The sequence below is a fragment of the Haemaphysalis longicornis genome, unplaced genomic scaffold (genome assembly GCF_048455015.1).
Source record: "Haemaphysalis longicornis isolate Haplotype H1 unplaced genomic scaffold, Haemaphysalis longicornis Haplotype H1 scaffold_4, whole genome shotgun sequence".
Classification (NCBI taxonomy): Eukaryota; Metazoa; Arthropoda; class Arachnida; order Ixodida; family Ixodidae; genus Haemaphysalis; species Haemaphysalis longicornis.
In genome coordinates this window covers 92,151,206-92,165,243 of record NW_027526361.1, presented here as the reverse complement: position 1 = coordinate 92,165,243, position 14,038 = coordinate 92,151,206, and the positions used below count along the sequence as shown (strand labels likewise).

At 50.8% G+C, this 14,038-nt stretch overlaps 2 protein-coding genes across 2 annotated transcripts in view; one reads left to right on the top strand and one right to left on the bottom strand.

Annotated features, from left to right (window-relative positions):
• The window catches only part of LOC144179840 (uncharacterized), a 130,922-nt gene that overhangs the window by 45,367 nt on the left and 71,517 nt on the right, over positions 1 to 14,038 (bottom strand). The window contains exon 4 of the mRNA XM_077708270.1: positions 3,721 to 4,047. Coding sequence (XP_077564396.1) covers positions 3,721 to 4,047 — 327 coding nt within the window. The remainder of the gene's footprint in view (positions 1 to 3,720; positions 4,048 to 14,038) is intronic.
• LOC144179071 (acetylcholinesterase-1-like) overlaps positions 12,849 to 14,038 on the top strand; it is a 14,219-nt gene continuing 13,029 nt past the window's right edge. Inside the window, exon 1 of the mRNA XM_077707273.1 lies at positions 12,849 to 12,997. Within this exon, the coding sequence (XP_077563399.1) occupies positions 12,856 to 12,997 (142 nt within the window). The 5' untranslated portion in view covers positions 12,849 to 12,855. The remainder of the gene's footprint in view (positions 12,998 to 14,038) is intronic.

Here is a 14,038-nt window from a genome sequence, read left to right as displayed (position 1 = left end):
GGCCCGGTCAAGATCACGGCGCGGGAAATCCCCTCCCCATCCGTCGGTTACTCTGCCCGCGGACCTTTAACCACACCGGCGAGGCACGACATGACGGAGGGCGCACTGGACGAAGCAGAAGCCACTCGCGGAATGCACCGTTGGGTTCGCTGAAGCCGGAAGAAGCACACACCAAACGCACTCACGAACGCCTCCACAACACGCGCGTCACAGTGTTCGTGCCACCGGGGCCAAGTCCCTTCGCAACAACGCGGTGCGCCCCACTCGTAGCGTACGCCCGGCCCGCGTTTTCCAGGAAAACACAACCTCCCGTTGGCATTGAGTATATGGTCCCCCAAAGTCTGGCCTGCTCTCCCAACTTCACACAGTTCACGCAACGGCCTCCAGTACGCGCTGCTCGCCCGAACACGGGGGCCGCGGACGGCCAAAATCCGACACCTTCAAAACAAGACCATAACTCTCGACCCTGGCTGCGCGCGAAAGCCAAAGACAGTCCTCGAAGGGCACTCCCGCGACCGACCCAGCCGCCGCTTTTCGGCATTCGCTCTTTCGTCAAGACTGCGCCTGAGTAAAAAAACAGAAGAGAAGAAAACTAGCCCTGCTCACTGCTAAAAGGGGCAAAAAAGAAAAGAAACGTACAAAGCACTTCGTCCCGCATGCGCAGACCAAGGGGTTCCTGTACCAAATAAATAACGTCAAAGCACTGGAAAAAGAAAACACTACATCGTGCACCGACAACACACACACATAAAAAAGAAAACAACCCTAACGCCTTCAACGAGGCTAACACACGAACCGTACCGAACCCAGAAACTAAGCAAACAAAATAGGTTCATGCTACATCACGCGGTACAACGCTCAAAATACTAAGCGGAACACTTCCTCACCCTGTGCATTAAACCAGTGCTCTAAACAACAACAAAACAAATTAGGACAAGATACATTATGTGCAGTCATCAACGCCCAAATGGGGACACACTAATACAGACAGTGCCACGTAACATGCACACTCTTACAAACCGAGTAAAAAGAGAACACATGCGCTTACAGCTTTGCTGGAGGGGAGAGACAACTGACCACACAGATTGGGCTGGGGCGGCCGGGGCGGCCGCGCTGACTGAGACTGAGAGAAGTGAAGTCAGCACGGGGGTGAAAGCGCCTGCCGTTTAGTGTGCTATGATCACTGAGGTGACCTCTTCCTGAGATTGTACCGATGAGCCGGCCGAGAGCAGCCTGGATCAGCGGGGATGCCTCGTTATCACCGCGCAGAGCCACTGTGCTCTAGCGCCAAATGGTCAGCCCGTGACACCACGTAAGTAAAGCTCTGCTTGCTTCTGGTCAAAGGTCCCTTCAAGTCGCAAGCGACTACCTGCCAAGGACGCATACTGTCAAATGGCTTCACAATTCCAGGCGGCTTCCCACCGTGCGCTCTCGCCGTTTGACAGACATGGCAGGATCGGCAACAGCGAAAATGTCTCGCTTCGTCCCGGGCCAGGTCACGGAGCGACTCAGTTTACCAAAACTTTGGAGCCGCCTAAATGCCCGGCGAATGGTTCGTCATGAGCTTAGCGCAGCAGTGCGCAACTCAGACTTAGGGGGTTACCACATTGAATGGTTGAATTGCCTCATCATCGGTGGCTACGTAGTTAAGCACGAGTCCTTCACCGTCCAGCAGAAATGAGTCCCCCGGGGCGTCGGCGACACACGCTGACTTCAGCCCCCCTCCCGCGCCTGCTACAAGACAAGTAGCATCTCGGCGCACGCCCGCAGCAGGACAAGCTACGTCTCGGCGTCTAAAAAAAAATCAAACTAAAAAAATTGTCTCCCAGAGACCGTCGCACATCCGGCGACAAAACGGGTCACTCTGCTGGCCGGCTACTAGCTCTTTTCGGCTCAATACAACCGCCTTGCAACGGGCATCGCTTCCCCCTCCTGATTTTACAGCCGAGGCCCGTCCGCTTTCCGGCGGCATGGAGTTCGCGAAAAGCGCCTGCCCCTCTCTGCGGGGTGTCCGCGCGCTCTTTCTCAACTCTGGGCCCTCTTCCTCTACTGAACGGCTGTCAATTTTGCCTCCTTTACTGGCACACGCTTTTGCGCCGCCGGCTAAAGTCACACTTGGACAACGAATCTCGATATATTACGAAGCACGAGATAGCGCGTCAACTATCACGTTCGTGCTCTACTCTCAGGGGACGGCAACAAGCATATATCTCGCGGGCACTACTCCGAGTGGCGGCTGTGGCCTTTCTCCCGGAATGCGTATACCGCCGCTCCAGTGGGGCGCGGTTGCACCGTCGCACTGCCCCGTGGGGCTGCGTTAACGAGGGGTGCACGCACACTCGCGTACGGAGGGGCAGTCGCCTCGTCCCCGTAGCAGCTACCGCTAGCGGATAAGCGTTAAGACTGATTCCGGTTGCGTACACAGCTTAATTAGCGGCCAAAGGCTAATGAGCCAATGGCCCCACGTTGGGCGCCAGTTTGTTGTCTCTCTACCTCACAATATGCATAACGCTAGCTTTGAACAAGGCAGGCATTCATGCACACCGCGAGGAACCACCGTGGGTTCGAGCTAGTTGAGCACGCTCACGATACTGAAACGCCGTCGCGCCAACTTAACACCGCCTCTGTTGGGCAGGCGGAGAAGGGGGCGACAAAGGAATATGCCCAGGGTACGGAGGGAAGACGTTTATTTTATACGAACATTCTAGTCACATATTTTACAGTCCCAATTACATAATTTACAGCACAGGTACGTACTTCCCGTTAGGTGAAAGGGGCGATGGGGCACCACGCGCAAGTGCGCACGTTTCGTCGGCGCAGAGCCAGTGGGCTCTTCTGTCAGGGCAAATTCCGGGGTGCGCGCACGTTGTTGTGCGCGCGCGCATCGCCGTGCTGGCCAGATCGGCTCGCAGCAGCGAGGGAGACGGGGCCCATTCGCTCACAGGCGCGTACTGCACGGCGTGATCGTCGAGTGGTAGGTACGGCCTTACTATATGCAAGCGTAGGGACAACAGGAGCAGCCTTGGGCACGGGCCGCAGCCGGAAGGGCTGGTGGGCTTTCGCCGGCGCAACAGAGTTGCCGCCGGCTGGTAAAGAAAGCGTCACATACCTTCGGCCAACGCCTTCGGCGTCCTGGAAGCGTCTCCCCGAACGGACCCCCGCGCAGGGCGCGCGTTCGCCTCCCGGCGAGGGTCGGGTTCGGGCCTCGTTCAAACGGACCAATGAGGTGAGGTTAGCTCCGCTACCAGGGCGGAGCGCCCGCTGCGTGACAGTGTTTTATCGCCGCAACGGTCTCTGCAGGCTTCACCTCACGCAAGAGTTTGAGAGACGGCTCGGCTCTACACAGAGGCGCCAAGACGAGCCGGAATTTCGGAGGAGAGAGGGGAAAAGCGCCGCGTGATGGCACAAACCCAGTGATCGCGCGATGGCTCGGGCGCTAGGATCCCCACAACTTCCTTCTTTCCTCCTTTTAGGACCTAGGTCCCTTAACCTCATAACAATGCATAGAACATACTGGTGTCCAGGTATGCTGGCTTATGCTGTATTTTTTCTCAAATTTCCTATACTCAACCCTCCCTCCGTATCTCTCTCCAAATAACAATACAGTCATTCAAATGGACCGGCCCCCATGTAGATCCCTACACAATGAGTTCCCTGCCTCCCTCGATGGGCTGTGCCAGTCCAGCACCACCTGCTCAGACAGCTCGTACCGCCACTTGCCTGCGCCTCTAGCTGGGTGCCCGGCGAGAAGACGGCCTGCTGCTGTGCCTGTGCCTTGACCGTGGGCGAGGACATCGGGGTGACCGTGCCATCCGCATTGAGCACGCCCATGGTGGGGCCTTGCACATACTGGGCCACCAGCTCGCCCGCTTCGGCCGGGAGCACCGTGGCGGTGGCCGTTGTGGCCGCACTACCGCTGCTCTTGGCGGGTGAGGCGTCTCCGTTGGCGCCATCGCCGCCACCACTGTCGTCCGCTGGGGAATCCGTCGGGGAGCCGATCTTGCTACACGTTGCCGCCAACAAAGCCAGCGGCGAAGGCTGCACTTCCTGCACACGCAGGCAACAGGGTCAGCTTGCAGGCTGCACTTGCCTGTAGCGAGACTACTAATTGCAGGCATATGCGTGCCCCCATTATCCACAACTCGTCGAAATGCGGACATAGATCGGCTACTGCAGAGTTACTTCCTGCAATGACCAATGCTTCTGCCACGTGATACCAAACAAACGTGGGGGAAAGATGCCCCAATGCAGCCATTACTTGTCCTTTCCTGCCAGTCTCTTGCCAGGAATGCGGGAGGACACATCAACTTATTCTCCTGCTATGAAAACGAATCAATCACACACTTGTAGAACAATTTCTTGTTGTAGCCACTTTTTGCAATACGAAATATCGCTGTGGGGTTAGCAATACTGTATTTCTGCAATTTTAAGCACCCCCCGATTCTAAGCACTCTCCCCTGCTTTCAGAAAAAAATTTTGAAAGAGAAGTCTGCATGCAAATCTTAGCACCCCGTTCTCTAAGCAACCATCACAAGGTGGATTTCAGAGGCATGTTAGCAGGTCCAAGTTGATGTTTTAACCAGGTCATTTATAAAGTGCTCAATTACAAACCACTTCTAAAGAACAGAAGACGACCTGCTGTGGGATACAGAGAGTGGCAGCTGAAATGGTGCAACAGTCTTGATTGGTAGTGAGAGTGACTAAGTATTAGACGTAAGCGGTGGGTTCGCTGTATGTACAAATTTTTCTCTTGAATGTTTGCCAAATAAAACATTGGGCATCCTCAATTATCAGTCCGGGATCGTCAGGAGACCACCTAAGACGCGATCCGGCGCTCGATTTTCCCATGTATTTCTATGCGACTTCCGGTTGCACACAGTCCTCGGACTGCCCGTGGACTGCCCAAGAGTGGTAAATTGAGGAGGTCCATTATTACTTGTGCCCGTCTCGTCGAGATACTGCTGCAAAAAAAAAGTGTTTGTGTAAGGGGCGGGGATTAATTTATGTTTTTCAAATCTAAGCACATTTCACTTTAGGCATCACGACTGTGGAAAAAAGGGGGTGCTTAGGATCGAGTAAATATGGTATTTTAAAGCACACCTTGTCAGCAGTGACAAACCACTCTTTCTTTTTCCACCCGAGGATTCACATTTCACACGAGGCACTTTACAAGTTGCCATATAACTACGAACACTAGAAGGACCATGAAGACAAAAAGCAGGACACCTTTGCCTCATTACAAAAAATGAACTTTGATATCTACGTAATTTAATTCATTCCAGCCTCAAAAGACATTGTTCTCACCAAGGAAAGATATAAAATATTCAAGACTTTCAAAAAAAGAAACGCGATATCGGTGTGCTAACTTGATGTTAGCATTCAAAAAATACGAATCAAACAAAACTAGTGGCACCACTACAATTTCACAGTCATTTTTCTAGGCAGTGGCTTTGGTTGGCGACTCCCAAGAGCACATGGAAGTTTCTGTGACATCGTAAGGCCCGATAGTACTCCTTTTTTTTCAAATTTGCATTGAAATTGGTGGGCTGGGAGAGGGATTAGATGACAAAAATGATTCACGCATGGGTTTTTTCACTGCGAGATCTTTGAGGGGGCATGCCTTCCTGCCGTTTTTAGCTCAGCGTGGTGGCCCCTCTCAGCCAACCGGTATACTAGGAAAAGGTATATTCTCTTCAGGCATGTACAGGTCGAACTCACTTCCGAGCATGTTTCAATAGGCTGTCACTGACACATAAACAGAACATTTTAATTGTGAAATGATTCACCTTACTCTTGATCAGAAGTTACTGCTAGGGATTATGCCTTCAGCACATATCCACTTTGCCGGAAGTTTGTTTCTAGTGACAGCCCCATGTTATGATCGCGGATATTTCAATTAGGGCGAATTTTGGGGCAGAAATAAACGTCTTCTTAAAAAGGAGGGGGGGGGGAGAGGAATCAACCCAAAAACTAAGCATGATAATATATGTCAAGTACTGAAACAGCTTTGACAAATTTATCTGCTCACTATGTAGGCATAACTTGCCAGTAGCACTGCTCTGTTGTCACTGTGACAGAGGGAATACCTCAAGGCATTGTCTTAGTCCCCTCATGTTCCTTATCTATGAATTTGAATGGCTTACCCACTAATCTTAATTTTTTAAACGTGTCATACAACAAAACCAACATTTTCTCAGATACATGACAAATGCTGAGCTTTTTGCACTACAGCCATATTTCAGCCTACTAAAATAAAAAGATCAGTGTACTTGACATTCTTATGAACCACCCTTGGAGTTTGGCACAGTAATCATTTGGCATATACTATCTCACAAACATATCTTCCAGAAAATTTAGAATACACAAGAAATTGCACTGCTTACTTTGTGACATTCAATGATATTAGTGTCACCTAAGCTAAGATTCCTTGAGCTTTTTTTGCACTGCCTCCTGCTACTTTCGCTCACCTTATGCCTTTCTAGTGGCTTTTTTAGCCATAATTACAGCACATACTCAAACTGCCATAGTGACGTCCTTGTACTTGAACCACAGTTTCTGAATGCGTGTTTCTGCTGCTGCACATCATCACGGAGGGTAGGAGCACAGATTTTTTTCCCCCTGCAGCAACAACCCTTCCGAGGAACACCTAACCTGATAACATCGCACCATACTCTAAACGCAGAATGTTTCAAGCAAAAGTGAACAGCACTGTTTCGCAATTAATAAGTCACTTGGCACGCACTCGCATGGAGCATTACAATTGCTAAAACTGGTCTTCACTGGCCTGCCTAGCGATTTCACCTATAGTAAATGCACTACCCGCTGTTTTTAAGCACGCTCAACTTTGTATCTGCTTGTATTGGTGTTTATTTTTCTTGCAAGATAAATGTACAGTGACCCACTTCTGCACACTGCCCTTGGGCCCTTTCAAAAGACATAAATTAAAGGGCAAGGCAACAGCAGCCATAACATGCATACCGAACCGCCGCTGTCCTTGGGCACAGCAGCTGCCTACTGTGCTGCTCTTGTGGATAGCTCTCCCACTGTGCGGCTGGCAAACGCGCAATTCTTTCAGACGACCAGCCACAGTGGATACAGAATATTGGATAAGAAAAAAAGAAAAAAAGCCTCGCCAAGTACCAAGCTGCGCGATGCCATTCAATGCAACGCATTCACTTAGTCAAGTGTGTGTGGCTAGACCTTTTTTGTTTGGTTCGTATGTATTGCTCACTGCTGTCTTTCTAACGTGGTGTGCCAGCCAGCACCCTTTGCTGCCCATTACAGCTGCAGGAGGCCACTTTTTGTTTTCATTTAACGACAATACAGAACAGGCTACATCATACCAGTCTTGGGCAGTAACTAGTCACTAGTAATGCATTACCGGTAACTAGTTACTTTTTTCAGTAACTTGTAACTGTAACTAGTTACTTTCATGAAGGAGGAACTTGTAACTGTACTTTTTTATACTCGCTAACTGTGACAGGAAATACCGTTACCGCTCCTTCCTTTTTTATAAAAAAAATTGCCGCAGCTTCACTAGTGGTGGAAAGCTGGAGAAACAGCAGAGCTCGCGGCCCCTCTCCCTTCGTTGGGGACCCATCTGTAGCAACTCACACGGATTTCTGAACTTGCCACTGAAAGCTCTCCATAACTGGCAGGCCCAGATCGTTTCGTCCGCAGCAGCTCCCATTTCTCCCAAAATGGACTGCGACGTGCTACAACCCGTGACAACTAGCTTCGCGAACACGGCATCTGTAGCGCGACCTCGGCGGCTGCTCTCCCCACTTCAGCCGTGCAAGCACGTCAATTGGTGAAAAGAAGAGCACGCGAGAGATCACACCACGAACGCTGGGCCGGGTGTTCTCAACGGTCGAGCTGGCCTACGCCAGGCGCCCCTCACAAGGCGCACGTTAACGTATGCTCGGGTTTTTTTTTTCTTTGTATTTTTTGTGAGCTCCTCACAGGGCGCAAGCCTGGCCACCGTCGGAAACCTCCTCTCACATGCGCTCGTTTTTTTTCTTTGTTTTTTAAATGTAACGCTGTACGGTGGAACTGAAAGCTTAATCAGTTCTGCAGTTATTACCCAATAGCAGCACTCATTAAAAGCCAAAGAACAGCTCGCGCTTTCCCCTTTTTAGGACTTTCTTTCCCTATTCATCTCCACCCTTCACCTTTTCACAAGGCTCCCCTCGCAGTTTAGGAGAGGAGGTTGCTAAGAGAGTTACGTTTCCCGTGGAAAACAAAAGTTTGAGGTCGGTCGCTAAAGTGATTTCGTAAAACTTTTCCTTCGTCTTGGGTCGAGCGGAAACAAGACACTGAGGAGGATGCCGGCCTACCCTTGTGTAAAGTTCATTCATGTTCATTCCTGCTTTTATTTCCTTCTAGTGTTGTTTCTAGTTACTATGTGTGACCATTGTCGCTTTTTTATATGTTACAACCTCGACGTACGCCTTGTCATTTGAGTGTTAATTTCCTTCCTTTTTATTTCCTCTTTTGTTGTCCCTTGTTAACTTGTGATCATTTTTACTTTTTTACGCAGTTGTTGAAAACCCGATGCACGCCATCACTTGAGTGCTGATTCCTGTCTTTTTATTTCCTCTTTTTTGTTATTCCTTGTTACATTTTAAGTGCGAATTTATAAGCGACCCCAAACCATCCACCGCCGGCGGCGGCGGCGTCGGCGTCCGCAGTGCTCCTCTATATTTAAAAAAGAAACAGCATCCGGCGCCAGGTTTCGATCCGAGGACTTTGCGGCCGCAGCGCGACGCTCTACCGACCAAGCCACGGACGCGACGGTGATATCAGTGTTAGTGACGCGCGTTATATCTTTAACGCATTCAAACTACGTCGTCAGCGGCGTGCGTTGGCGACTCAGCGGCGTTATAGCGGCTTGATAACTGCGTGGTGTACACGTGATACTACAAACCCGATGGAAGAGATGGAAGAGAAGGCGGCGAGGCGGTGGGCTGCGGGGGCCGAGCGCAAGCGCCGCGAGCGGGCCGACAACCGTGCATTCGCACTTTCACATTCTCCCCCTCGGGGAAATGCGGGGGAATTTTTTACGAAGATGTTACAACCTTGATGTACGCCCCCCCCTTATGTAATGCCTCCTGGCCCTTAAGGACGAATAAATGAAATGAAATGAAATTTTCTCTGTCGGGGGGAGGGGGGGGGGGCTTGAAAACAACTTTAACCCCCCCAGAAAAAAAATCCTGGCTACGCGCCTGGGTGTGTGAAATACTTACCATGAGATTGCGAAGGTCTCTCGAAGCCAGTAAAACTGAAATACATGCCAATAAAGGGTAGGTCGTCCCACTAGCCAGATATTCCTTCCACGACATCGCCCCTATTCATCCATATGACTGAACACGCCGCGGCCCGCGTTCATACCCACTGGGTAGCACCCCAACAGGGTGACTACGCGCATCAAACACTGCAGACTGCACTCCTTGCCTCCCCGCTACACTGAAATTGCCTCCCCCGCACCCGTATACGTCACCCGGACAGAGGAGACAACATTTCGCCGCCCGACTCCACGCCAAGTACACCTCTTCCTATCCCTGCACCTTTCTGCCCTCTCTGACCACATGGTACAAGGGAGCACGCCCACCACATCACTTGCACCTAGACCCCACCCTGCCCGTGAGCAGTGTGCGGGCCAGCTGACCAGCTTCCGGCCTCGCACCCCAGCTGGTGGTGGGGACCAGGACGGCCAGTAAAGCCCACCTTGACTATAGAAGGCCCGTCACCGGGCGGGCGCCCCAAATACATCTCTCCGTCTCTCTCGCTCTGTCGCCCGAGACTGAACGTACTTTCCCTTTTGGGTTACCCCACTTTCTATCCCTCCACCTGCAAATTCTGCCCTTTGCCATGCCCTCTCTACCTTGTAACAAAAGCAGGGCCGTAGCCAGAATTTTTTTTCGGAGGGGGTTATGGGTTTTGGGGAGACGGTAGTTTTGCAGAAAGCAACAGTAAGTATTGCTTATGCGCTGCCTGGAAAAGATTTCGGGAGGGGTTCGAACCCCCAAACCCCCCCCCCCCCCCCTCTGGCTACGGCCCTGAACAAAAGTATTCCTCCTCCTTTTTCGGTGCACGAGCTGTGCTTTTCGAGGCGATTGAGGAGAAGAAGAAGAAGAAGACTACGCCCGTGCCCCGTCCTCGTCGTCTCGGTGGCGCGCCGTGGCCACACTCAGTGCACCCGTTAGTGTTAGCCACTATGAGTAAAATTGTTCCCTGGAGCCGGTGACATTCGCCAAAGTCGTGTCGTCAGCCTGCGGGAGAACTCCCGGTTTCTGCGTCTCCTGCGACTGCAACAGTTTCGGGGCCCGCTATCTGCGAGGGAGCGCACGAATGAACATCCAAATGAGGTGCCTCTTCCGCAGTGTGAAGGGTGAGTTTGTGTGGTGGAGTCTTCCCGTGTTTACGCGTTTGTGCGCAGCAAGCAACAGAACCGCAGTGGGAAAGACTATGGCTGCCCACACAGCTTCCTGGCTCATTTAGAGCAGCCGGCCAAACTATAACCAGTGTCGAACGATATACTCTGATTCGTAGGGGGTTTGTAGACACCGAAGATCCCATTCTGCCCGTGCCAAAGAGGGGACCACAGTCCAAACTCGGGTACCAGAGTCCACGGAAAAGAGCCTATATAGTTTTGGCAGCCGGAAGAATGGTCTAAATTTCTCCCCGAACATTGTCTGCCTGGCATAAACTATGCTTGACTATATTAGTGCAACTAACGACGCAAGTGGTGGTGGAAGCATAAATACGTTTATTCACCGAAATGGGTAAGGAAGGCAAGGGTGGGGGTGGTGAGGGGGGGGGGGATGATCTTCTGCGTTGGTCTTGAAGTGATCATCCTGGGTGGTTGCAACGAGTCCCCGAAGTCCGGTGTTCCATAGCCTGCCGCAGCACGAACTGGGACACCAGGACACGCTGGTTCTGCAAGTCCGTTCTGGTCAGCAGGGCCTCCCACTCGTGGCGTAGACAGAAACACATTTCGGAGGAAGTTATACGCCACAGGCCTTCACCGAGCTACTCGCGGGATAAAAGCCCCGCAGAATATGCCGCTTTAGTACAAGTTCGCCGCTGCCCCCTTCAAAGCTTCTCAGCCACGTCTCTCGCGTTTTGCAGGCGCCACATATCATAGACGTAGCACAGAAGCGCCCAGCACGCTTGAGACGTTCAGGTTACCGTACCCCGCGCTGTGCGCAATAAATCCTACCCATCTTTTCGCACCACACTCATCGAGCCACCACAAAGAATAACATCGACGTTCATGTTTATATTATTGGTAAAAATACTGTTTTACATCCGCCGGTGCAAGAATGGTTAAACGTGAAACACAGCCCTGCTAGCGATAGTCCAGATGGGAGTTGGTGCAAGTGCATCTAAACAAAGGGCCAAAAAACAAACAAATAAAGGTACCCAAACGAAGAAAACAAGGCAGAGCGCAAATGAAAAAAAAAAAAAAAAAAAGCAGTGGCTTAGCTCAGCTATGCCAGGATATACGTAGCGTGAGCTAAGGTTCAGCAATCCAATCCAATTCAGTCCAGTCCATTCCAGTCCAGTCCAACCTAGACCAGTCCAGTTCACTCCAGTCACTGCTCCTCCCGCATGCGCAGCACGACCTCTCCAGGAGCCACGCGAAACAGCTATCAAGCGGCTCCGGCGCAGCGTCAGACTTGGCTACTGCGCAGCGGGGGCGCACAGCTGGGCACGCGCTGGCGCCAGTGCGTCTGCAGCGGCTATGACGTCACACCTCTGGAATGCGAAGACCGGCGAATGTGCAGACCCAATTCTCTACACACCCGTACTCCCAATTGAATTGGATTTACAATCCAATCCAATCCAATGCTCCTCGCGGTTGCGCAGCACGGCCCTTGAGGGTCCCAAGCGAAACTACTCAACCTCGTTCAGTGTAGCTTACGCTACAAAAAAAAAAATGCCGAGGCTGAACGCGGTTAAACCCCGTTTGACCAGCTGTCAATGGTTCTTCTGACGGATCTTAGTCTGAACGGAAATGAAGCCTCTCTCTCTCTCTCTCTCTCTCTCTCTCTCTCTCTCTCTCTCTCTCTCTCTCTCTCTCTCTCTCTCTCTCTCTCTCTCATCTCTCTCTCTCTCTCTCTCTCTCTCTCTCTCTCTCTCTCTCTCTCTCTCTCTCTCTCTCATTTCTGATGGCACGCGCCCCGCACACTTTCCCTATTGCCCTCTCCTTGTCCATTCTCTTGGAACGAACGAGCGTTTAGACGCTTTCACTGAGCAACCGCACGAGCCTCTGGCTTGACCTTGGCTATAGGATTGATGGTCAGAATGACATCACGATGAACGCGCCGTTCCCCGCGTTTGTACCTGCCTGTGTTTGTACCTGGAGTAATAGAGCTTTCAGATACTGCTGCACTGTAGGAATTCGCCGCTGTAATGAATGCCTACACGTGTGAAGTGCTTTCACTGCTGTGGTATGGGGAGAAAGTTGATTTTTGTTCAGTTTGTGCGGCTTTGTTTATTTTTGTTTCGGGCCGGGCGTTTGCTTTTATTACGCGCTTTTTCAACTCCGACATTGCCTATACGCATAGCGCAAGCACGCCTACTTTCCTCTGTATTACGCTGCGGTATGAACTTGAAATAATTTTCCGGCGATATAGTTGAGAAAAGCTTAGATGCAGCCTTTGAAGGTCAGAGGCCTAGCCTTGCCATGGGAGCGTTAAAAATGACAAGGGTTTGACAGGCTGGATGGCAGACGTAGGAAACGCCATTTTCTTGGAATTTCGACGCATATGCTGCAAGAGCCCGAAAGACATTTTGTTCAACTGCAGCTGCATGTGTTTCCTTTCAATTTGTTTTTAGCGCCGTGTCATAATGGCGGCATTCAGGTGCTTGTCGCTGCATTCCACTTTCACCGCCAAAGCGAGGAGGTTCGCAGTTTGCCCAGATTCCGAACGCAGGCGGTTGCCCGAGAATGCTCACGTGATCGGCTCCCCGCGCAGGCTGCGACGTTCGTGTAAGATCCACTTTTTAAATCATGGAGTTTACTTCTTCGAGCACAAAATCAAAAGTGTAAACAAGCAGTATCGAATGAAATCAAGGTTTTCACGGTTTTCACGGGTCGCCGTTTTTAATATTGCGGTAAAAAAATGCGGTTATTGCTTCTGGTGTTTTGAATGGCTCCGTGAACTCGGTGAGCAGAACCCGCCGACTACTTGAATCCAATAAGGTCCATTTTTATGCGCCGAAATGCGGGGAAGACAATGTAGCGGAGTTTTATATACGTGCCTAGAACAACCCATCCGAAAGTCATGCAAGAGCCATCCCGGCCGTCGGTTGCTGGTGATCACAAGGAAAGTTTCCTCAAAAAAAAAAAAAAAAAACATGCCTGTGACCCATGCTAGTATAGACTATACGACATATTACTGGCCACAAACGCCTAATAGGGCGTCATTTGAAACTGCTGCATGGTATGGCCACATATTGCAAGCAGCAGCGGCGAAGTTGGTACTGTTAAAGAGTAGCAATGATGCGATACATCACTCTGACGTGAACTGCACCAACGTTTACCCCGAAGGTGCGCATTATCGTTTGGGGTGTATTTTTCTTCTTACGGGAGAGACAATTTTCTCGGGAATGCTTAATAAGTAACAACAACCCTGAATCCAGATGCGTTTATTGTTTTGACCCATGGAGCAGCCGATGCTGTTGGTTTTTGCCGCCGTTACGAATGTCACCTTCGAACAAATGAAATGTGAGGCACGATTTTTTTTTTTCGTATGCAAACCGCTAAATATCGGAAGCGTTTATGGCGGCCTTTACTGTCTACTTCATGAACATAATTTTAAACGAATTGAAGAACCCCTTCCTCCGGAAGCAGGAGTGCACGCGGAGATTGACCTCAGTGAAAACGAAAACGACCAAAATGGCGACGTAGGGACCGCATAACGAAATCACACGTGTCAAAATCAAAACGCAATGACCGAAAGTGAAAACGCAAAGCCATCGAACGAATAAGTTTTGCCTTAACGCAAAAATGTTTAGTATACATTATTCT